At 42.2% G+C, this 25723-nt stretch overlaps 1 protein-coding gene across 1 annotated transcript in view; it reads right to left on the bottom strand.

Annotated features, from left to right (window-relative positions):
- The window catches only part of CDHR1 (cadherin related family member 1), a 42534-nt gene extending 16825 nt beyond the window's left edge, over positions 1-25709 (bottom strand). Inside the window, exons 1-12 of the mRNA XM_021536139.3 lie at positions 25447-25709; positions 24594-24689; positions 16559-16704; positions 15686-15736; positions 14769-14858; positions 14194-14280; positions 12371-12487; positions 10711-10854; positions 8349-8427; positions 5428-5528; positions 3597-3800; positions 451-603 (exon numbers count right to left, since the gene is read on the bottom strand). Of these exons, the coding sequence (XP_021391814.2) occupies positions 451-603; positions 3597-3800; positions 5428-5528; positions 8349-8427; positions 10711-10854; positions 12371-12487; positions 14194-14280; positions 14769-14858; positions 15686-15736; positions 16559-16704; positions 24594-24689; positions 25447-25507 (1329 nt within the window). The 5' untranslated portion in view covers positions 25508-25709. The remainder of the gene's footprint in view (positions 1-450; positions 604-3596; positions 3801-5427; positions 5529-8348; positions 8428-10710; positions 10855-12370; positions 12488-14193; positions 14281-14768; positions 14859-15685; positions 15737-16558; positions 16705-24593; positions 24690-25446) is intronic.
- Positions 25710-25723: the final 14 nt, after the last annotated feature.

Here is a 25723-nt window from a genome sequence, read left to right on the forward strand (position 1 = left end):
GGGAATTATCTTCCAGTCAGCTGGGGTCTTCAGGCTGCCAACATCCAAAAGCATGATCATGAATCAAATTACTTAGCACTAAGTAGGTAAAGTTCTCGCTGCAGAGAAATTAGGATTTTATCCTGTGAATGTATCATTGTGAGTGCAAAATAACACCCTGAGGGTTCAGTCTAGAATGATTCAGAGCCACCAACATGTACAGTTTCCAGAGAGACACAAAAATCAACATTTTGCACCGACTGGACTAAACCAGTCCATAGATGCATCCATTAAACCTTGTGAAGATGGTGAACCAGGGGCAGAAATGAGTTTCCCTTACATGAACTATTGTATCTCTGATAATGCATCAGACAGCTCTGGGTGGATTAAGAAGCTAAATCACATCTGATACAAAAGCCACCATATTCATACTGTATATACTTAAAAAGAGGACCTGGAAAGCTGAAATACCTTGAAGGTTAACACCTTGAAGCTTTCATAGTCAATAGCAGCAGAATTTTCCACTATTATTGTAACCTGAGCCTCATTCAGGACAGTTTGAGGAACCACTCGGAAGATGCCACCAGGTCCAACAAGACGGAGGTTGAATTTAGCATTGGCTCCCTGTTAAGAAAAGCAAATATGACATTGATTGTTTTCAGTAATGTCACATTTCTTACAGCCTAGATTGCTCTGTTTCTTCAAACTATATAAAATGAGAACGAGCCTTACTGCTGAGAGCCCTCTGCTCCATCCCCTGGGCAGGAGATCACTAAGAAGCTTAGTTGTATAATCCCTCTAGCCCTAGTCACAAGACAGACACAGCTTTTCTTAAAATAGATTGACAAGCTTGGTTATTCTTTTGGTCATAATGGAAAAAGCCTGCAGCAGCCTGGCTAAGAGAGGAATCTGTGGCAAGCAGCCTTGGGTTTCGTGGCACACACTGGGATGACAGGCAGAGATGACACCATGTGCATATTGGCAGGGAAGTCCTGCCTCTTCCTCTTCCTACCAAGGAAAGACTGAACTGCTCGAGGGAGGACAACACAACCCTCACAAACCCAGTCTCATAGAATGGTTTGGGTTGGAAGGGACATTTGAAATCACCACATTTCAACCCCCTTGCCACAGGCAGGGATGACTTCCACTAGACCAGGTTACTCAGAGCCCCATCCAGCCTGGCCTTGAACATTTCCCATGTCCAGCCTGTGTCCTAATAACTCACATGCTATGGGAGTTCTTCATGCATTCTGCATGATGTGTGACAGCCAATTTCCAGACAGAAGTGGTACTCCACATTTTACACTGATTGGATTAAGCTAGCCCAGGGATGCAAACACTAAAGTTTTTGGAAGTTGATGCACTTGTGGGTAGAGAGGAGCTCCACTTGTGCAGGACAAAATCTGACACACACTTGACAGCTCCATGTAAAGTGAGAAAGCAAATCTCATTACACAGATAAACATTCTAGCCAGAGAGAACATAGGAAGCAGCAGTATCTAAAGGGTTATCACCACTTGTGTGTGTGCAAGTTGGGAAGAGTGAGCCAGCTTAGTTCTTTCAAACCAAACTGGAGCATGTAAAAGAAAAGATGTTTCTGCCTTACAGGGAAGATGTAAAAATGAACTAAGCCTACCACACCAAACTCTCTGGGTCCACCAATTTCTCAGTGTCATGTTTACACTGTGACAAACAGACAGATTCACTGCCTGCCTGGTGCCACATTCTGCCTGAGATGATGATTTTCTAACAATAGCTTTCAAACAGGACAACTTTAGTTTCAGCTGTATCCCTGGAGAGCTTGTTATGAGCCATTCTTGAGCAGCCCTAGCTCATGTCAAGAGAAAAAGTATTCAGCAATAGTCCCTTAAGGGAATGACCCTGCATCCAAACTCAGTGGTCTGTGTTGTTTGGTCACACAAACCCAAAACCCACTCCCCAACTACAGAGATGATAACAGGCTCTCTTTTGCTGGGTGACAAAGCCAAACACACAAAGCCAGAGCTGCTGGACTGTGGAAAATAGTGCTAATAGGAAGAGTGGACAGTCTGACAACACAAAGTCAGACAAAGTCATACAAAGTGTGTGGCACATGGGACTGCACACGACTAGAAGGGTGGCATGGGATAGGGAGAGAACTGCCTCCCTCCAACAACTGAGTGATTTCTGCCACTGATGTCCACAGAACCCAGATCTGCTCAGAGCCAGCCATGATGCTGCATGTCTCCAGGCAGACAGCCACGGGACTGGAGGGGGCAGGAATGACTGAGGGAACAGCAGCACTGAGTTCTAAGTCATGTTGAAGAGGTCTGGGAGGGAAATTCCTGTATAGTTTTCTTACAAGTAAGCATGGCATTTCCATCAACCTGTAGGCCTAAACCAGACCTTAACCACAGCTTCTTCCTCCTCCTCACTTGTATCATCCATTCCCCCAAAACAAAGAGCCTCTAGCAGCTGTGACAGAGACAGACACATGTTTAATTTTCTTCTCTATGGAATTATCTTGTATGGAAGGGAAAATATTGCAGTCTCTGCCTTAGAAGGAAAGCAACCCATCCCCCCTTAGCATGATGCCTTATGTTGTAATAGGAAGATTCTTGAGAAATCTATAGTGTATTTATCAGTGTTTTCTGCTTATTTTATAGCCTAACTTGCAGCCTGAATATTTTGTCAGCCTAGATATATATTTTGTCTCTAAAGAGAAGAGATGGGTTTTGTTTCTCCCCTTCTGCAGCACCATCCCCCATGACAATAGCAGGATAGACATAGCACTGCTTTGAAAGCAGTCATTTATCTGCTCGCTGCAGAGCAGCAGGAGGGAGGAGGAAGAAGCCAGTGGGTTTGATAAAGTACAATACCATCAAACCAGCACAATACTGAGCACAGTTAGAGAAGAGAGTTCTTTCCAATAGTAATACAATTCTCAGATGCATTAAGCTTTTTTCTTGTCACTACCTAACCTGAGGCTAAGTCAGATGGATGTCGTTCATACAGTATTTAGCTTAGGGGTCCCTATAGCAACCATAGCCATAGTACCTACAGGCATCACAGGTCAGTTAGACAGCAGGCTGAGATGGATGGAGACTTCTTTCCTTTTCCTGGATCTGGTAAGAGTTAGTTTGGCTTGGGCATATTTTTTAAGAATACCTAAAAATATAATTCCAGTGGGAATGACTAATCAAAACATGCACTGCAGACCCTGACCATAGCATAAAGACCAGAAGAAGATGCAAACAGTTATTGCACCTGAAGTTACTAAACGGCTTGGAACCTTCAAGAAAATCTTCAAAGGGAATATGTTCTCAGAGAATGCACTGGCAACAAATGAACACAAGCAGTGGTTAGGGAAATTCATAAAGATTGTTCAACTTCAGCTGCCACAAGACCTGGGCTGCAGGTTTAGGACCACCCTTCCCATTGGCATAACCATATGTGACAGACTAACTGAACTCCTGGGTCCAGTCTCTCTGTGGTACTGGACCCCACAACTACTTTGTCTATTCTAGGCTTTTAGGAAATACAGGTGAAACAGTTGCGTTTCTAAAATGACATTTCTCCATCTGAGAGCTCTTTCTAGACTTTAGGAACATAGGAAAATCTACATAGTTTCCATTTACCTGATCTGAGTCACTGACTGTAATCTTCAATCCCCTTAAGATTTCACCTTCTGGGGGATGCTCGTACATGGTCAGTTCAAACCTGTTCTGGGGACCATTTTCTCCATAGAATGTTGGTGGATGGTTGTTGAGGTCCACCACCCGTATGGTCACCGTGGCAAACGTGTGCTCGGAGATGTCACCTTCCTGACTGACTTCTGATGCCTACAGCAGGCAAGAGGAAGAAAAGAATGATGAAGCAGTTTTCTCCTTCTTGAGATTCATGTTCAGGTATTATTCCACATGTACAAAGCACTCTAACTTGTAGGAAGATTGATAGACTTATATTTCTTTAAAACCTCAGTCCATTTCACACTGAAGTTTATGATGATTAGAAGATTATGGTAATAAGCCACCCCCAGTAGAGCACCAGTTGAATCTCTCTCTAATTTTGTCATCTCAGTAACTCACTCTAGGTGAAAACAGTTCTCTAAAAACAATCCAATAGAGGTAAGGTAATTGCTTGCCTAAAGTGTTGATAGAATAGAAAAGGAAGACAATGTTTAAATTTGCTGAGGTACCACAGGCAGTTCATTGTCTCATTGCTGCAAGGACTGCAGCCTTTAATACTGTGAGAAAAACTCTACTTGTGGCATTTAGGTAAATATTTGAAGAAGTGCATTTTTTTTTTTTTGAGATTGAGTCTGATTCAAAATTCTTCTGTGACATTTAGATGAGGTTAATTTAAAGTGGATATAATTTAGACAGACAGGCAAACCCAGCTAGTATTTTTCTGAAGCACAAAATCAAATCTGTCTGGGTTTCAACAACTGCAACATGCAGCCTGATTCACTGGATTGAACCTGAGACATTTCTTCTGCCAGGACAGAAACTGGCTGGTGTTTTTTGTCCCAACAACTATATCTAACATGCTTTTTTGTTCCTCTAGCAGCTTTTGCAGCCTGCATGGGCTCTGGGTCACCACATAGGAGATCAGAAAAGCGTGCAAGGCTTTAACTCATTCTGCATCTGGGGAGTGGTAGGAGACTCAGTGAAGCAGAGCTGATAGAGGAAGAAATGGTGCCTGAGTTTAACTGAGCCCATGAGAACTGTGTTCTCCCAGGTACAGCTCACTGCTTGAGCCCAGCAGCAAGCAAGTGCCCTTTGGGGTGCTGCACACTGGTTCTGGCAGTGTGCAATTCCTCAAAGCTGCCTTTAAGCCAGTATTGTCTTTATCATAACAATAATGTGCAGTTCCAATGTGCTGGAGAAGACTGATATACAGTCTTCACAATTTAATTCTACATTTTTTAACACTTTTTCTTTAGAAACTGCTTCAAATAACACAGCCTGTCACATGAGTACTGGCTCATCGAGGTGTTAGCTCATCAAGGAGTGAGCATGTACTGGTATGTGGCTGATGAGTGACTCAGGAGTGGACATGACACTGCATGAACTGGCCCAGTCCTATTGCTCATCATAGACTTGACTGTTACCTGTCTGTTATTTCTGTTACATGGAGGTTTCCAGACATTAGCTCCCAGTTTAGCAATAAAATCTGGAAACACAGAGAACAGGCATCCATGGACTGTAAAGAACATTGATTCTCTAGCCTCAGAGATGAAATTAGGACAAGATGATTTCATCTGAAAGAAGTAATTTGAGATACTAAATATCCCAACAAAAATATCCCAACATCCCAACAGAAGCAATTAGTACTGCTTTATACTATGTGGCACTCTGCTCAGATATAGGAGGTAGTTTCTGAAACAGGTAAATTGCACAATTTTGGATAATCATGCCTACTCATGGCATTTTAGACCAATAGTCTTAAAGTGGGCACAGTACCTACCTTAACTTTTAGTTCATACACTTCTTTCTTGAGCTGATTTGGGCTTTTTATCACAGAAATGGCTCCAGTTGTGTTGCTGATTTCAAATGAACCTTCACTTCCTGCAATGAAACCAAGATGCTCTAGTTACATGCCACACTTTCTTTGAACAAACATGGGAAAATCAACTGTACACTTCATTAAGCACATCTTTGTCCATATGTGTATTCATAAGTATCAGTAGATCTGAAGCCTCTCTTCAAAAATGAAGCATTTCTATGACTGGTCACAGTGAGATAAAAACACAGATGGGGGCCTAAAAGGGTTTCCTCCCCTAGGAATGGCTCAGTGGAGTTCTTCCTTTATGGGCAACTGTGAGTATTTTTCTCTTCCCATCCTGCTTGGGCTCCCCTCAAGCCTCAGCATCCAGGCATTACCAATGCAAATTTGGTATTAGTTTTTATTATGTTGTCTTCTTCATATGCTACTTTAGAAAAAAATAGAAATTTGTCATTGTAATGAGCAAATGCTTAATTAAGTCTCTGAGAAGCAAGAACATTTCTCTCACTAATATCAGTTAAGGTGAGAAATCTGACAATCTGCTAAAAATAAACACAATCTCTTCCTTCAGACAGCATCTCTGGAGAACTGTCTTCTGGTCTTAAATATTAAGTTGTCAGAAAAAAAACTTTCAGCCTGTTGCAAGGCTTTCCTGAACAATAAGAGTTTTTTGGAGTATCTGGGGTAACCCCAAGGTTTCTGAACTGAGGCAGAGTCTGACAGAGGCAGGACAGGGCTGCAGCTGACTTTGCTATTGCTACCCAACTTCCATTGATCTGGAGAATACCAGTTCCAGGCAGCAGTTTATTGAGATTGGTATATTTGATGTGAAGCAAATGCCAGCTTGCAGAGAGGCAGCAGTGTCCCACCAGGATGTCAGGAACCAGCTCACATCACAGCCAAGGGCAGGAAGGGCTGCCTCATGTACAGTATGCCTCATGTACACACATCTGTGCTTTGTGGCAGTCTACCATTGAAAGGAAAAGAGGAAATTCCTTTAAATGTAGGAGATCAAGCCTCCAGAAACAACGGATGATGACCTGAAAGCCCAGTCATTCTTCTTTTCCTCAAATGCATTCCCAACGCTGATTTGTAAACAATCTGATAGTATCCTCTTTAGCTGATACCCACAATAACTGCAATTTCATTAAAGCACTCTAGATACAACATTGAACAGATATTGACTCACAATACCCAATTATTAAGATACATTGGCCTGCAAAATACATTCTGACTGAGAGGAAGCTTAAGTCAATAGTGGTTTCAAACCACCATACTTCTTGTTATTGTCTAGTTATCCCAGGGAAATTGGTAACCTGAAGTACATGTGTGTATGTGTGTTCCTCCAAACAGCATGCTTAGAAGATTGGAGCATTTTCTATCATTATCTCATACTCCTGGGATAAGAAATGCTTATTAAGAACAAACAATTTCCTGTTTGCTGTTAGTGTTTTCTTGTCCTTTAACATCCCAGCCTGCAGTTATTGGAATAATGGCTTGTCAAAAATAATGCCAGTGCCTGAGGTGCAGGGGCAGAAACCTGTTGCAATCTTCTATTCTCTGTTTTTCAACTTTCTATGCACTAAAAGCATATTCCCTTCCCCTCTTTTCCATTTCACACAAACAAAGCCCTTTGTTAATGGGCAAGAGAAAAGCTGCTCCCCATTAAGTCATATTTTGTTCTACTCATCTGTTATCCTCTTCCATCTTCCTTTCTCACTCTTTCCTAAACACTTACCTTTTTTTTTTATCCCAGAGAATTCTTTTGATCCTTCTCTATTTTCTTTGGCAATCCAGTATCTTTCCTTATTAATCTTATTTCCCTTTGACGTTTTCCCTGGTTCTTCTGCCTTCACTTGTTCTCCTTACTTAATTTCTCCCTTGTTTAGCATATTTTCATCCCACTTACTTGTTCTTCCTCCTCATTTTGCACCTTTCTTTATACTTTTTGTAATTTTATATCCATTGTCTTCTGCCTCAATGTTTCTGCCTTTCTTTTACCTGTTTCCTCACATTAAAAAGGAACCTCAGCATGGGTCTCATCCCACACCAACACAAAAACTCATCTCTATCTCTCTCTTCTGGCTGTTTAGATCATTCAACACAATGAAGCACTTACTCCATAGCTCTTCAACTACACCTCAGATTTCTCTTAGGAAGTTTTGGGATCTTTCACACCTGTGAGCTGTTGTGCCCAGTTGCTACAGAAGCCTTGTTGTGGAAGGGAGAGTGTATAAAACCCAAAATTCCCAAAGCTGTAGCCTGGAGTTTAGTTGCTCTAAGCTGTTGTCTTCACCACCTAATGAATCACCAATTCCACTAAGTTTCACATTCATGCTATTAAAAGATGTGTGACAGACACTCTCAGAATAGCTCATGGAAAGCATCAATCTTCTGATAACATCTGTTTTCTTCCACTTCAGTGTACCGCCAATGTCTCTTCACTGGTAAATATAAATTCTTCCAAGAAATCTGAGGTTTGACTGTTTAGCCACTTTCATCACTGTATTAATAAAAATATCCCTCCAAATGGCATATCTGGGTCTCCCAATGAATTATCTCACCTCCCAGATTAAGTGGTAGAGATGCTCAGAAGAGTGAATCTCCCTTTACACTTTCTGAAATGACAAGCAGGCTACTGATGCCTAACAAATCAGCAACATTAACAGCTCCAAGCACAGTTCGGTGAAGATACTGAAACACACTGAATTGAATCCTCGCTACTCTCTGCTGGACAGGGCCCTGAAGTTGCTTGAAGTACCTGATATTATTTCCTGAGATTTCGTCTCAGGTTTATTAAACTCTAGCATATTCTGTTCTAATTTAATGCCAGATGGAGTTTTGAGTGCCCTTCAAATTTCATACAAGACGAGCCTACTCACCATTCATGATACAATAATGAATACTGTTAGGCTTTCCTCTGTCTCCATCAAGGGCAACAACAGTAAGGACCTCGGAGCCCTGGGGAGAAATGGGAAATCACAGTCTTTGTGCCAAGATCAGAGCAGTGAAATTGCAGCTGCACATTAATAAACTGAACTCCTGCAAGTATTTCAGCAGTGAAGGGCTGGGGGCAGAGTTCACACTTGCGCTTGTGCCACATGGGGAGCACAAAAAGGGCCAGTGCCCACTGCTCTGGGAGAAATGGCTGAATCCCCTGTCAGGCCATGGGTGCCTCAGCCCTGGGGCTGGCTGGTCACAGGAATGGTTGGAAGTTGCAGCCAAGGTCCCCTGCCTGGAGCCACAAAATTTGGAGCAGCCAATCTGAAACCCAAAGCTGAGTTTGGGGCACTACCAAGATTCCCTCAGGCTGCCTCTGTGTAGGCTCCTGTGTCCCACGGCCACACCGTGTGCTGAGACACAGGCAGCTGCCAACAAGTCATTGGGGCACTTTGGTTCTTCCAATTAAGTTCAGACAGGCAATAGAAACAGAGATCACAGAACAACTTGGTCCACAGAAGATCTAGGATATAAAGTTGTAATGAAAATGATGGTGATTTAACTGCCCTTAAACCTTCGCTGTCTTTCTGCACAAGTAATGTGGCCATGGGCCATACATACAGAATTTGTGTACTGAGGACCTATTGGCTCATGTGACTGCTCCTATCAGCTCAGAGGGATGATGAGTGTCACATTAAAATGCTCTCACAAGTGGCAATGAGCTGCACAATTCAGGCCTCTGAACTAAAGTGTTTCTGTTTGAGGCTGCAGAACCGAGGAACACTGAAGTAACTGTCAGTGAATCACAAATGGCAACAAAGAATATTTTCATGACAACCCTTGAGTGAATTTTTCAAACAAGAGCAAGGCTCTGTTAAAGCAACTGGAAATACAGAACTGTGTTTATTATTGTTTATGCTGGTAGCAGCAATAAAATCTGCCTATTGGGCAAAATGCAGTGCAATCCCTTTGAAGGTGACAGAGTACTTGTAAATCCTGACAACTCCACCAAAGGAGAAAAGAAGCAAGTTTACAAAATTAACACCAAATGCACAAACCACTAAAATCAGCTATTGCCTCTTTCTCTGTGGAGTTCATTCTAATGGTAAAACCCACACAGGGAAGGACTGATTCGTGCTTCCATCATTATATCATAATGTAAGTTATGAGCTCAAGATGGATGTAATTAACATTTATTGATTCTCATCTCCATAGTAGACACTAATTCCTGTGTGCACCCTTATACTTCAAGATCTATATGTAACTACGCGGAATAAATCAATATACATAATATCATTCATTTTAAATGCTTGCAAAGTACACAGGCATTACTTATCCGCCCTGCTGAAATGTAACAGCCTCTGCAGTCATGCATGGGCTGCAGTGTTCCTTTCTGGATAGAAAGGTAAGACACAATCTTTCCTGAAACTCAAAGGAAGGTCAAATGAACAGAGTGCAGTCACACTGCTAAACTGATCAATAGCCTGATATTGGGTAATTTCATGGGTAGCTACCATTTCTTGTCCTATATATGAAGAAAATTTTAACTAAATCTTATGTATCAGGGTGAAAGCTGATCCATACACAATCATGTCACTGCTTAGATATAGAGAAAAATCATTAGTTTGCAGCTTCAAGAATATGTCTCTGAAAATGACTGGTTCTCCTAATTATGTCTCTGCTTCACTGATAATCTGGTTGAGTTTAGGCCTTGGAGGCCTTCCTCGTCCATCCTGCTTAACCAGACATCACTGAGCAGAAAGCATCCTGCATTTTGGGGATGTCAGGGTTGCTTCTCCCCACGTGATGTCCATGGGACAACAGAGAGTCTGGAGTATTTGGGCATAAATTCTGCCTGCATCTTGTACAACTAACTGTTGGTAGCAGATTGATCTGAGCTAGAAAATAAAAGCACTGTGAGACCACAGAGCAAACAGACACACAAAGGCTTTTAAGCATGATGTGTTCAGGTGAGGTAACTGGCAGCCTCCTTAAGCCTTCAGCCAAGTGCCTCTGGAGGTCTGAGCTACAGAAGAGCTCTTAGCCACTGTCTGGGTTTAGACCAATGTAAATAGGCAGAATCTTTTTTTACTTCAATGGAAAAAACAGGAAGCCTTGCATGGCAAATTTGCAGTAGACATAAGAAAGAGCAAATGTGAGATTTGGTCAGCTCAGTTCACCCAGGAGTCAAAGCAGAGTTTAGGTCCTATTTCCAGCAAAGCCCATGCTAGAAACCTTAGGGCCATCTTGAGTAAGATGGGAAAGGCTGTACTTGTTCTCCCACAGATGAAAACCAGAACTTACTGCGAGCGTGTCCTCATAGACATATCCATAGTAGGGAGTCCCAATGAACATAGGAGGAGTGTCCTGAACGTCCTCCACATTGATGGTAACTGTTGTTGTGGCTGAAAAGACTTTGTTGTCTCCCCTGAGCTTCCCACCACCATCCTAGAAAAGAAGTCATTGTTAGATGTCTCTGCTGAAGCATGCCTGCAAATCAGTTGAGGCATTTCATGGACCTCATGAGCCTTCAGAAGCACAGTTCCAGGAATCCTTTCTCTCTCTGAACATACTGATTTAATCTGTGCTGCCCAAGTCCTTTCTCTTTTCCATTTGTCCTGCTCTCTCTCTGATTAGGAAGACAGCTTGCAGTGCCTCATAAGTAATTTCTTATATTAAAAGTGATTGAGCCAATATATGCAGTCATAAATGATCTTTAGAGAAGGGACAGGGAATTCAAAATTTTTTTCAGGAAAAATGAACACTAGAAATGGATGCAAAAGTTAGTGACCAAGGTCTACAACTTTTCATCCCACATATGAACACAAGGCAGGGCATGGCAGCAAGGTAGTGCATCTCTAGAGGGAAATAAACAGTGTACATGCTCAAAGTCTCCTAGGAGCTCCAATGTGATAAAGTGCAAGCACAGAGGAGCTGTGCAGCCAAAACCTGCGAGACAGCCACACTGTGTAAGCAGTCTCTGGGGACCTGGCTACAACCAGCTCTGCTCGACTGATACACCTGAGCCAATTAGGAAGACAACTTGCTACTTCAGAAGCTTTTAACACCCTCAGTCTCAGAGCACCAGCTGTAGGTCAGTAGTCATGCTGGTGTGTAAGTGTGAATTGTTCAACATATCTGCAGTACCAATACTAAAAATTACAATTAAAAAAAAAAAAAAACACTGATTTTTTTTCTTCCTTACTGCCCCAAAGGCAGAATTTAAGCCAAATTTTGTTACTTCTTCTCAAATGAACCTTGGCTAAAAAATACATGAAAAGGTCCATACATTTTTTATAAAATATGAGCAACTCCAAGTCCCCATAAGTTACAGCAAAACTGCCCTCTTTCCACCCATGTGAGTCTGTCTGTGTGACAGGTCCCCACAGGATTGTGAGAGACTTCAGAATCTATAAACTTTTAATGCCTGTTAGCATGTGCAGGCACAGGCACTGTAAGAAAGGGAAAGACAGTGGCAAGAAGGGATGCGCAGCAATATTTGCAGGCTTTATTTAAATAAGCTCCTGCCATGAGGCAGCAGAGAAGGGAAAAAAAGAAACATTCACAGATATTTCCAGAAAAGAAATCCATCACCTGTGCTGTGTCCTGTCTTACTGTGGGTAGTGACTGTGGCCCATCTGCCTGTCAGGGGTTTGTCCTTGTGGGCTGCCATTGAAGTCAGGGCTGGACACACCAACCCTTCACTTTTAGGTGAGTCTCATGGCACTCAGGTGACATGAATGAAATGTGGGAAACTCCCTCCCAAATCCTCCAGATGTTGTTCAGCATCAGACACCTGCTACCTTTCCTCCCTCACCTTTCCATGTTACCCCCCCCACCTCCAGATGTTACAGCAGAAGTAACTCTGCTACCTTCATGCTTCAGCAGCACTCGTATTCAAACTAATTGGTCCCACTCAAACACAGCAGCCCAGCTCCTCTAGTCTCACATAAAAGCCTTTTACCTTGGCTACGACAACAACAAAATGTGTTCTTGATTTCTCATAGTCCAGGGTGACCCCTGGCTTGATGCGCAGGACGCCGCTGTGACGGTCTATTGTAAACTTGTTAGCATGGATGCTCTAGAAGAAAAGAAAAGAAGAAACAGCCAGGGATTACAAATATGGAGATAGGATTGCCATAGGGATTCATCTTTTATTTCATGTGCTAAGGGAGCAAACTAGAATAATGACACGTTTTGGGTGAATACTGTATTTGATAAATTTCACCTCTGTGTGTTTATGAACTATTCATGAGCCGACCACAAGACTCTCATTATTCAGAATAAATCAGTTACTTCTAATGTAGATTTTTTTAATCTTTCAGTAATTCATTGCAAAAACTTACACTTTGGTTAACTCAGTTAATTGCATGGAAGGAGGTGGGGAGACTTAATAGCAAAAAAATGAAGGGAAAAAGGAAATAAAAAGAAATGGTGTTATCCCTTAGTGTTTTGAAGTTCTAGTAGTTAAAAAAAAAAAAAAAAAGCTGAAAGGTTGCATGTATAGATTATTGTCAAACACAGTGGTGGTCTGGTGATTTTTGTGATGTACAAAAAAAATCTAAAGGACATCTGACTTTAAAAGAGGCCTAAAAAGTGCCTCCCTCCATTCTTCTGAACTGGAGATATCTGTACAAACACCTCTGTTCTTGTATCCAGACACAATGGCCACTGTCAGGTAATCTTGGCTGTTTGAGCAGACATCAGCACCTGCCTTTATCATACTTGTGGAGAGGTTTTTTTCTGTGCAACTTGAGAATTCTCAGAAACTGTGCCCAAAGACATGGCAAGACTTTTTCAACAAATACACATATTTATGATCCTTTCTGCCACATAGTATATTATAAACAAGACATAGAATTTTCAAATTGCCGTCTCTTGGTTCATAGACTATCAGCTCTCTGATAAAAGTCCTGTGCAAAATTGAATCCTGTGCATGGACCATAATTTGTGAAATCAAAGCTAAATTTCAACGAGACACTCAAGGTGTTCTTTCACAGTATGCCCAAGCTCTTAACAGGATTAGCTTTAGTGCTATGTAAATATCTTCTAACTTGTCTCCACATTCTTATCCAAAATTAAATTTGGATAAAATAAATCTAAATAATATCCTTATCCAAAACAAATTTGCTTTTTTTTTTTTTTTTTCTTGTTTGTTTGCAAGGGAACTGCAGATAACCTGGATGAAACTACCTGTAGAAAGAAGGAATTTGAAGGGCATGATGCAAAAAATTGCCCTTGTGACATACAGACAATCTGTAATACAGAGGTTCTGCTTTAAATCTGGAGCCTGTTCAGTTCTTCACCAGTGGCTAGGAACTGAGGGTGGTTTCAGGCAGCCACTGTTTTGTCAGGGAGAAGATTTAGTACTTCTCATTTCACACTGTGATCCAGGTATCAATTATGCACCAGCCTGCTACACTAAAGAGCACATTTGTGTTTCCAGTGTGTTTTACTCCCTAAAGAAAACTATTTCATGCTTTAGAAATCCCATAAGCATACAAGATTACCAGCTAATCTCTGTCACTCCAAAGGAAGGCCCAGCCATGAGAGGTCCTGCTGGCAAGCACAGGAGTGTCAGTGGCAACTCCAGCTCCCCTTTCTGCCTGCTGGATCCCCCTTGGCTGCTTGCAGTCAGACAACATCCCTCCTGCCAATGCTTATTTTCTTGTGTGTGGTATAAAATTGGTCTAGCAGTGTACTCAACCCCCAAAATAATTTTAAAATCTGCTTTCTGAAACCTCACTAAATGAGAGATGACTTGTGAAAGTACGGACAATACTTTACCTGCAAGAAGTAGGTGATACTTCCTCCAGAACCTGTGTCTTTGTCTATTGCCTCGACCTTAAAGATACTGCTGCTGGAGGGAGTGTTCTGTGACCAGAAAGAGTTAGCAGAGTCACACAGAAACAGAAAACCAGGTGAGGTAAAAGAAATGAATAATGAGCATGCAGGGAGGCAGAAAAAGAGAGTGATGGTAGAAAGAATGTAAAAGCACTGAGGGAACCAAAGAGCAGAAAGGAAAGAGGGAAGAGATTAAAACTGGAAAACAAGAAGAAACACTTTGTGAAATAAAAATAGCAGGATATTTTAGCTGAAACTGGATGTATCCTATTCCCACTGTAGTAAATTCCAAAACCTCACATTGACTCACATCTTGAAACTTACCCCAAAAATAGCACACCTTAAGTACTCACAGACTTATTCCCCAAGTTTGCAGTGAATATTAAATATCTATCCAAACCCTAAATGAAAAGAATGCAAGTCTGTCCTGCACAACTTGTTATTTTACTGAAAACATATTTTCCCCTGTTTACATCCTATAGAAGTATATTTCCAGTATGCAAAGGAACTTCACCAACCTCTGGGACTTGGACTATGTAAGGTGTATTGATGAACTCTGGGCTCTCATCATTGGCATCCATTACAAGGATCCTGACTTTTTCAGAAACCTGGAGTAGAATATGAAGGGTATATTATGACTCCCATTATTTATGAATCCCATTATTTACTTTTTACAGAAGTTTCCAGGGCAGTTGTGCCTGTAGGAGGCTGGGACATTCAAAAAATTTATTGTAATAATCTCAACTAATTTATTTGAGATGAGGAAGAGCTCTAGATTTATCCAGCCTTGTGAATGTGAAGAGGGCCCCACTTCTGTGGTACCTCTAGTGATGAAGCCCACATCCTCCTACTGGCAGACTGCCATCCTGGCTGTGACAGCATCAGTTCATAAATTGAAAATACCAAGAAAATCTGTGAAAGTAGGACTGGATGCTCAGTGCCTCAGATAAGTTCTTAATGATTAGTCATGAGCAAAGCTTTATCTAGCAGCAGACAAGAAACCCCCACCACCTTAGCCCAAGCAAATCTTCTTAACATCATGCCAGAGAAACACTGTGGGGGTGGGGACAGGCAGCTCTTGGGCACACAACACTGGTTCCTATAATGTCACACATTTCTCCAAAAAAGCCTCCAGATCTTAGGCATGAATCTGACTGTGCTGGCAGTGAAACTCCATGGGAAGCTGCTGTAATTCTGCAGGCTGCTCAGTCACTATTTCAGCTCACACTTCATTGTAATTATCCTCAAATAGCTGAGCAAGGAGATGAAATGAGACTTGAGTAACTGTGAGTTCAGTGGCTCTTGGAACAGGAGGTAAGGCTCTAATGAGATTATGTTTTCTGATCAAATGAGATGCTCCCTTTAAGGTAATTTCATAGAAGTAGGTATGTGAGGACAGACAGTTTGACAAGCTACAGCATAATTAAATACTTACTGTACTCAGGCCATCTGAAATACTGACAATAACTTCAATCTCATCTTCCTTCTGTAAATGAAGAAAATTCTTTTGTTAGAGAGATGTTGTTTGTCCTGATTGGAAAAGGGACTGCAGATTTAAACCTGTCTAGGCAGGCAGATGAAAGTAACAACTAATACCACCAAGCAATCCCAGCAGAGGCCAGGATGACCCCTTGGAAGTTCCAGCTCCTTGAACCTTCTGTGGCTACTGTCAGGAGATGGTTGCTCTCGAAATCCCTGTGGCTTCCTAAAGTGCTCCTAAAAATCAGTCACCCTTTTCAAGGAATGTTCCCTAAAATGGCACTTTGGTTCCAAATTCTTCTGTCTTAAGGTACAGAATTTTAAAGTGTTTACCAAACATTGTGTAAGCTTCTCAGTGAGGAGATATGAAGGGTTCAATGCCTTCTTCCCAGAATAAGGCTGGCTTTAGGCATCTTAACCAGCATAGCTACATTGGCTAAAGGGCTGTGATGTACTAGAGGAGTGTCCTGGAGCACTGCTTACACAAATCTCTATCTCCTCCTCATGATAGGAGAGTTCCCTGTCTGAGGATTTGATGACTGCAGCTGCCCCTAAGCTCTTGATGGGGTGTGGAGGGGGGAAGATAAATAAAGACTATACTTCTCTTTTGAGAAAAGCTGGACAGACAGCAGCTGAAAAATTTGACAGCAATGTTAGTGGCACAAGTCAACTGGAATGCAATATGATGGGTGAAGTATAATGTCTTAGAATTGCAAAGTATATTACATGCTTCAGAGGCTAATAAACTAGCCTTGTCCCTCAAAGCCTCAGATCAAATTAAACTGAAAGAAATTCCACAAACACCTGGAGTGGTGCCATTTGATTGTACCTCTCTGTCAAGCTCCTCGATCAAAGTAACATTTCCACGATTCTCGTCAACAGAAAAGTAGCGCCTTGATCCAGCTTCATAGGTCAGGCCATATGTCACAGGATCTCCTTCTGGGTCAGTTCCATTCAGAGTGTACACGTGGGTACCTGAAAAATTGATATTCAACAGCATTTCCCTGTGGTTATTTCCATCAGTGAAGCTTTCACTGGTCTGCTTCTTAGGAACCTGGCTTTGTCAATCAAACCCCCTTACTGGGAAATACGGATAAGCAGACAGGTCAATAGTCCTGATGGCAACTTTTTAGCCAGCTGGTTAAATTGAGCTCATCAGTGCTGGTTTCTGTCACTTTAGGCCCTTTCCTGTGGAGCTGCACCCAGGTCAAGGCTGTTCATATCCAAGGGTTTACATGGGTGACAAGCTCTTCACCAGCTCTCAGCCCAGGTGAGCCAGAAGTGATGCTGTTGTTCAGCTGGGTGACAATCTCAGCAGCAGCAAAAGGTCCTCACAGACCTCTTCTTTGTAGGAACAACAGAACTGCAAACTAGCATGCAGAGAATCTGGCAATCTCCCTTCAGGGAGAGCTCCCTCAGGACTGGAACTGAGATATGGAACTTGGGAGATGCAAGGATATTTCATACTTTCCCACTTCCAGAATTAATAGATGCAAAAGTCTTCTCTCCTATTTCACTCCACTCATTAGCTCTCTCTCATTAAACTCTTTACTTGACACACCCAGTCATGCTCATACCAATTATTAAATTTTTCAAACTCATCAATGTATTTCCTTCAGAAGCTGGAGAAAGATTGTTATTTCTGTTTTTAAGCATTGAGAAGCTGGTGCCAGTTTTTCCACTAAACTGACTTTGTGTATTATAAATGATAATTTCTGGGGGAGTTATAACACCCATATTTTCAAAGCAAGGTGAGAGTGTTTATTAGTATTATTTTTTAAACTTACATGTCTGTCATTCTACTATGCTTTAACGGCTTTATCTAAATAACTTCAAGCAGTTTACAAACACCAGTTAACTGAGCCTGAAATATAAACCATTGTTGTTTCCTTCCTATCTGCTGTGCCTTGGGTAAATTACCCGAGACATTCAGGTTGTAGAGGTTAAGCTTTATGGAAACTGCTTTTCATCTAACAAAGCCCTCTGCAATGGAAATACTGTGACAAGTGACTCACTAGTCATTAGTGAGCTTTGCTAGTGCATGCAACCCAAATATAGGATGGAAGCATCCCTGCTAAGAAAGGTTGCTACCTTTTAGTGTTCAGGAAGAACACTAAACTCTCAGTTTTGAATTATTCTGTCCCTAAGTTTGGCAGATGTTTAATTTAGTATACAAAAGTGAGATTTTTTTTTTCTTATTTCCCCTCTTCAGTAGCATAGATCACTGACCAGATCTGTAAGCTTGTGTTTAATTCTAGAGCATTGGCCCACACCACAGACAGGTCAGCTTCTCAAAGGTTTCCTCAGTTTTGCAAGGCAACCTTTGGATGTCATTTGCTTCTTCCTTGGCATGCAAACTGAAGCTGCTCAGGGGCCTTAGTGGCCGTGGGACATCCAGTGGTGATATTTGCAAAGCATGGCTGTCTCCTTGTCACAGCAAGAGATTATACCAAACCATGTGGAATCTGTGCTCACTTAGGAGTAGCTCTTTTATGATAATTACCAGGGCAATATTTGGGCACCTTTGTTCAGAAAAATGTTACATTGCAAAAACCAATGCACCCACAAGAACACTTACAAGAAACCATGTGATGAGCTGGTTCAGCCAGCCAACAAATAATCAAGACTTACAAAACAGTTCACAAAACTACAAAACATTTTCCCATACTTTTCTTGTACTTTTCCTACAAAGCAGAATGGAAAATAACACATCTGTAACTGTGATCCCTGAAAAATATTAGGGAAAGACAATGAGCAGTATGATGAGACACTTCTGACTGTAACAACTCTCTAAATACAAGGAAATGAAAGGAGAGGAATTAACTGGGACTGATATAAAATAGTACCCTGAAAGGACACCTGCTTCCTGATACAACTATATAAGAAATTTGAAAACTGAAGGTTCTGGAGCACCAGCACTGACTTATTTATTCTTGTTTCTCAAAAGCTTTATCTTCCTATCACAGCTGAGTCCAATTGGAGATTTAAGGTGTCATTTGTCATCATCTCACTGATATCCTTATAAATATATACTTTCAATGAATAAATATATGCTTATAAAAATATGCTTTTTGCAGCCTTTTTTTGGTCATTAGCTGTCTCTACTTAGCTGTTTTCTGCACCTTCTGTCCCTTGCACTTGACACAATGCTGGCTTGTCCTGCCTGTTTCTAGCTCGTGTGGATGCCTGCAGCAGCTGCTGAGCTTTGCTCTCTGTGCTGAGGAGAAACAGGCTGGACACCACCCCTGGGCTCCCTTGGACACCACCAAGGTCTCTGCTGTGGCTGCCCTGAAGTACCAATACCAGCAGCACACAAATGCAAACCACTCCTCGGGGGGCACAGGCCTGGAGAATAACAGGCTCAAAGTTTATGTGAACCCATTTGAACCTGGGCTGGTTCTTTAAATCTCAGTTTCCCTTCCTACATGTCTTAGATTTTTCTTATAAGGAAGACAGGAATTTTCTTGCTGCTAAATTTGAGTAGTAACATTGATGTTGGTACAGACTGAAATTACTGAGCTTTCTGAGTAAGTACCGATGGACTTCATTGATCTTTACAGTGGACTCTGCATTTTAGCTAAAGCTGATACTTTATTTTTCATAATACAAAATACTTGCATGCCTTTTAAATTACATTGTGGATCAAAATTTATTTTCTAACTCATTATAATTCCTTATTTTTTCCAAATTGTAATTTCACTGCACAGTACTCTCCATATCATTAACACCCCCAGGAACACTTCTCACCACAGTGTTAATGCCAATTAAAAATCTGTTCTCAGTGTGCTGCCTCTACTTGCTGAAAATGAAATAAATGAAAAAGACAGATGAAATCTTACCAGAGGATATGAAGTAAACACCCTCTCTCTGTCATAAAAACATGGGAATAAAATGGTCTTTACTTGAGGATAGGGCAAATGCCACAGTAAGGAGAGCTGGATATTTTGAGTTCCCAGAGGATGATGCATCAGTTTGGGACAGGGGAGTCCTGGGGAGCTGCTTGCTGCTTCCTGCTGTGGCTTCTCACAGGAGCCATGCCAGGCTTTTTCACTCTGTTTTTTCTATTCCATCTTAAAAGTCATTTGCTCTCTGCTCTGCCACTTGGGCTGATGGCTGTCTCATGATGCCATTGCTCCATTTTACTTTATTTGTGACTCAAATTTTAGCCCCCACAGCTGACAACTGTTAACAAGATGCTGAGAGGGACATGTGTGGCCATGCTCCCAGGACAAGAGACCTCTGTTCCTAATGTCACAACAAATGCCACCTTGCCTGGGGTCCCATGCCTGCTCTCCACCTGTCTCAACTGAGGGCCCATTTCCCCAGCAGAAAAGGAGATGGACAGTTTAATGCACAGATGGCTGTTTTCACACCAAATTCACCCCAGGCAGAGGGGAGCTCAGGCTCCTGGAGGTTATGGACACACACCATGACAACCCCAAAGTCCCTTCCCCATTCCCTGCCTGCTACTGCTCCTTCCAGACCATGCCCAGGTGACTCCTTGCTCCTTCCCTGCACCCTGGTGCACCAGCCAGCTGGCAAAGCAGAGACATGGCAGCATCAGCAGCCCAAAAAGCTACAGCAGCAGCCAAAACACGTCCTGTAGCTGCCAGTGCCTGTCCTGGAGAGATGGGATATGGCAGCAAGGGCTCAGCACGGGGCCCAGACCATGGGCAGCAGCAATATGTCCTGCAGCACCCATGGCAGCCAGCTCCAAGGAGAACCAATCTGAGTGCAATTTTCTGATGTATCTGCAGTTTCTGTCAGAAGAATCTAAAGAGATTTGAAGGCTGTAACACCTGTGAGTCCTCAGAGCATCTCTGCAGTGCTCTGCTTTGCTCTGTGCACGCTGGCACTGCTGCAGGGGTGCAGAAGGCAGGCTGTGCTTAACACTTCTGTTCTGGCAGCTCCCAGCTTTCCTAGAGGTGGACCAGGGTGACAGAAACAAGGAAAGAATGATAGGTACCACAGGGAACAAGAAGGCTTTCCTCAGTCAGCTGTGAATGATGGGAAGAAAGGAGACCAGGAGCACGTAGGAACAGGGCAAGCTTGAAGGATGGAGGGATCTGGAGGGATCAGTCACCCAGTGGTGAGTAGGTGGCAGCTGTAGCTTTGATCACAGAACTGCTGCTGCAAACTGGCTTTTAAGGGAATGAATGGAAAAAACAGATCATGCAGAGATCTGCAGAGCACCGATGATATTTGGGCTTTGAGAGAGTAATGAACTTAGGCCTTCTGCATATGCTTCAATCCCCTGCTCTGCAGCTGCTCCCAGCCCCACTCTGTCCCCACCATGAGGCTTACAGTGGATTATGAGGTAAGATGAAACAAACAACCTGAAATAGTATCCCACTCCTGCCTTAAGACCTTGATTAGGAGCACACGCACATTTTGTATGTACACATGCAAAGAGCTAATTACCCACCTGTCCTGCCAAACCACAAGCATCAACTGCTATTTCAGTAAATATACCTGAAATATAACTTCTCCCATTCTTCTTAAATGTGGCACTGAAAGGGGCTGCTGTCCTGGCCCCACTTACCCTGAGGGGTCTCAAGCCCTGCAGCAATAAATAGGATCTGAGAATCTGCAGGTACTTTGAAGCATTCTTGCAGAAATCATACTTGCTGTTTTTATGATAACTTGGTACAAAAGTTACAACTATCTGTAAATAAGCAAGACTAGACAAGGGGAAAAATGGTCAAGTTAGGGATGATACGAGAATGATAATGAATTTGATGTGTTCTCACAGCTCCAGAACTGCAAAATCTCTACAGCCACACAGATTCCATTGTGTCCTTTCTGTGTTCCCAAATGTTCCATGTCCCTTTCCTACAGATGTCTGGGAATAAAACCAACACATACTACTTTGCCAACCACTTGCAATCTCAGCAGGGTCAAAGACTAAGATTTCTGAAGGTTTATTAAAGCTGCCTTCTGTGGCATTGCACAGATCAGACCACTGCTGCTGCCAAGAAAAGCATCCTACCCATGACTCCAAGCTTTATATAAGGACAGAGAAGATCCAATAGCAACCTGTCCATTTTTGCAGCACCTAAACATGAGTGAAGCCATCCAGAATCAAACATTTTTTTAGTTCCCCTGTTTTGTCACTGATCATCCTGCTCAACCTGAGAGATGACTGTGGGAGTGTGGATGCTTGGGACTGCACACAAACATGGGAGACCAGATTCCTTCTCCTGCTTCTGGAGGAGATCAGAGCAAGAGATGAAGAAAAATATTCTCCTCTGCAGTGCCACAGAAAAGGGCCAGCCTGGGAGCCATTTAGCACTAAGGTCTGGCTGTGCTCTGATGTGAACTCTGGTCCTCTTGCCCTGTACAGAGTGAAAGAACACCCAGCACTGACGTGTCAGTGCTGTTTGTGCCCTTCTCTGGGACTGTCTCTGCCAAAGCTTCCCCGGGGAGTGGCTACGCTGACATGGGCAGCAGCAGTTTGCATTAAGCAAATCCCAAGCAACCATGTTCCAATGGAACTTCCAAAAGTGCTTTCAGAAGAGAGGACCTTGCAGTACTTAGAGCTGTTTGTCAAAGTATTCTGGGAATTAGCCCAAAGAAGCACTAGAAGCTGTGTGACACAGCAACCACGTTTGGTCTTCTCAAAAGTAAGGTATTATCTCTCTTTCCCAAGGGTTTCCACAGGTCTTTTGGAACTTCCAGAGAGAAGCTGTTTCTCTCTTGTCTTTTAAAGCACATTTACACATCAAATTAGAAGTACAAGCCAGCCAATTTAAATACATGTAAGCACATTCTGGATGAAGCTAGTCAGCAGGAAGAACAGCAGCTCTCAAGACAGAGCAGCCTGAGCTTCATCACTGCTGGAAGCAAAGCACAAACTCTCCTGAGACCTCTGTGTTCCTAGTCTGGTTGCTAATGTTACAAAAGCACATACAGAAGCCTATCACATACATCTCATTATTCTTACTCGGGCTAATTAGGAGAGCACTATCACAGGCTCTGATCCCTCACACTGCTGTTTTGCTATTGAGGCACACTGTCCTGTTTTTGGCTGCTGGAGCAGCAGATCAGATGCAGTTGGAATTACTGCTGTACTTCACTGCTGCAGGGAGTGCTGTCATCTGAGAGACGATGTGGTGCTGCAGTCCTGACAGGAGGGACATTTTCCCCGTGTTGTGGCTCTGTGCCATCTTTATCTCCTCATCCCCACGCAGGTGCCTGCAGGCTCCCAGTGGTGGCAGGAAGAGGCTGGTGCTCTGTGAATGTCAGCAGGCTGGCACCACACCAGGGACTGGGACTTGGATGGCAAGCAATTGTACTGCCTGTGGTTTCAGTGGTGGAATTGGCAAGAACCACCCCAAACAAACTGAGCTGGGGTCCCATTTTGTGGCTGTCTGGCATTACAGCCTTATCCACACTTGGACAAGTGATTCCACTGGCTAATCTAATCCAGCTATCAGCAGAACTGTAGGGAGTGCCAAGGCTGAACTAAGTGTGGTTTCCATGAGAATCCAGGCAGAAGTACAGCAAAAATTGCAGCTCCTTGGTCTGTCTCTGGCTTTTGCAAGTGCCACTACATTACTACATTACTATTGGCCTTCAGGCTGAGCTTTCCACTTAAGCTTGAGCAAGCTTATAGCAAATTCCTGCTGCATCATAACCAAGCTCCTTTTAAGTTCATTGTGTCACTTCTACACTATGTGCTGCCTTCTCCCCCTCCTCTTCTCACGCTGAGCAGGTAAAGGAGAATTTGCTACTTCCAAATACCCCTCTCCCCATCCTCTAGCAGGCCCAGTGTGGGTCTTGGGTGACATGAACACCACTGGCTCAGAAATGGAGACTTTGAGCAAACCCAGCAGCTGCTTGCCAGGGCAGAGTGACCTTGGTCTGCTGTAGGAAGGCGTGGGTGGCAATGCCAGGCTTGCAGAGCAGGCTGTGCCCTCTGATCCCTCCCTCAGCCTGGCCTTCCCCAGCTGCCTGAGCCCTGGGAGGGGGTGCTGGCTGCACCCCCCGTGCAGCCATATCGCTCCTCTCTACACGAGCACAATAAGGGGGTGCTTCAGTACCCAGTTTGCATTAACTAAATATTTTTCTGATTTAGCCTGTGAAAGCTACAGAAGAAAATCTTAAATAAAATCTCAGTGCAAAGATTGAAGTAAAGACGATGTTCATCACTTAATATATTTTTAAGTAATTGTTTAGGTTTGAGGAGGTTATTTTTCCCCTACAGAAAATATTGATTATAAATCACCTTTTGTTCTTATTTAACTTTTCTTAGTGCAACTACTGTTAAAAGAAGCATAAATAGACTTGCCTCGAAGTGCTGAAATCTGAAAACTATCAATTTTTGAATTTTCAATACAACAAAACAAAACCATTAAAAAAAAACATGAGTTATTTAGACAAAGCAATTTTCACTGCAAGTGGAAACGTTTTCTACCATTTGTACATAAATATTCAAAATGTGTTTAGAAAAAAATCATGCCCCTTAATTTTCAATGTACAGCTTGCTTTTATCAAGGCTGATAAAATTACTAGAAACTAGACTTTCTTCTCATAAGCATTTACAGAATTGGTAAGAAGTCTCTCACCACAAGTTTATTTCTAACCCCAAAGGTCTGTTCTCTGAAGCTGTGAATAGATTGGTAGACAAAAAACAAAAAAAAAAAAAGAAAAGAGGGAGCTAGAATTCATGTTTTAAATTGCAGCTACAATTCAAACATGTCATTTTAAATTGAAGCCAATTAAAAGCTTGAGAGAAAAATATGTAACAACATATAACAACAACCTACAAGAAAATATATATGTTAATCATACAAGCAAGCAATTCCAGTTTCACAGTTTGAACATACATTTAAACATATATTAAACAACATTTTAATACTGACCAACAGGCGTGTCCTCTGAAAGGCTGAGAAGTGCCATGTTCCCATTTGTGCTTCTGGCTCCATTATCAAAGAAATAGGGGGCATAATTTGCCTGAACTGCAATTAAAACAAAACAGAAGCCAAACAGAAGCATTTTGTAGGTGACAGTTATTTGGCTGTCTCAGTTACCTGACTCCCAGTAAACAGGAGCTGTTTAGGGAATACTAGAAGTGTATAACACACCCAGTTGCTGCAATGAGCTTTCAGAACTGTATCTGTATAGATATTTTTTAATAAAATTACTTCTACATACCACTGTGCCAGTATTTACACGGTAGGAAATAGAGTATATGAAAAACCTCCCAACCAACAGAAATAAAACAAATAGCAGGATCTCCCTTAAAAAAACTCAACCAGTCCAGACAGCTTCAATGAAAAATTAACTTTTTCAGTTTGCAGTGATGGAACACCTCTCCCCTACACATACAAGCCTGAAACTTTCCCAGTGCCTTGGTGCCTTACCCAGTATTCTTACCCAGTGTTCTAAACACATCCTGCCTTAAAATTATGCCTACTACATGAGCAATTAGCCATAATTAAATACTTACTTGCTGCCAGACAACAGCAAAGTTAAAAAAAACAAAACAAAAAACAACAAATTAGTTGTCATTCTACTGACTGACTGTTAGAGATTCAAAATAGCCCATTTGAAACAAAACTGCAAGTATATAAACACAGAGGGTAACATTTGCACAAGGACCAGTTGCCATGGAAAATATTTCAGAACAACATTACATCAGTTAGGATAACTACAGGATTTAAGGTTATGCTTTTATTTTATATTTTTACTTAACAAAGTGATTATTGTACTCACCCAGGCAAACATGCACCAAACTGAGAAATAAGGAGGGGGTGAAATGCCTTACATGCTTCATCCCACTGAAGAAAGAGCCAACTTCTGTGTTATAAGGGCTTGGTTTTTGTTGGTTTTATTTATTTTTATTTTTTTGTCTCTCTGAAATGTCCAGGAAAGTGCCCTTCAGACTGACGTAGCAGAGAAATGTGGAAGAGGCAGTAGCAGATGCTAAGATGTTAAGCGGATGACACGTCTTAATTTCTGAGGAATTTAAAGAAGCTCCTTCCTACCACCT

Source organism: Lonchura striata, chromosome 7 (genome assembly GCF_046129695.1).
Source record: "Lonchura striata isolate bLonStr1 chromosome 7, bLonStr1.mat, whole genome shotgun sequence".
NCBI lineage: Eukaryota > Metazoa > Chordata > Aves > Passeriformes > Estrildidae > Lonchura > Lonchura striata.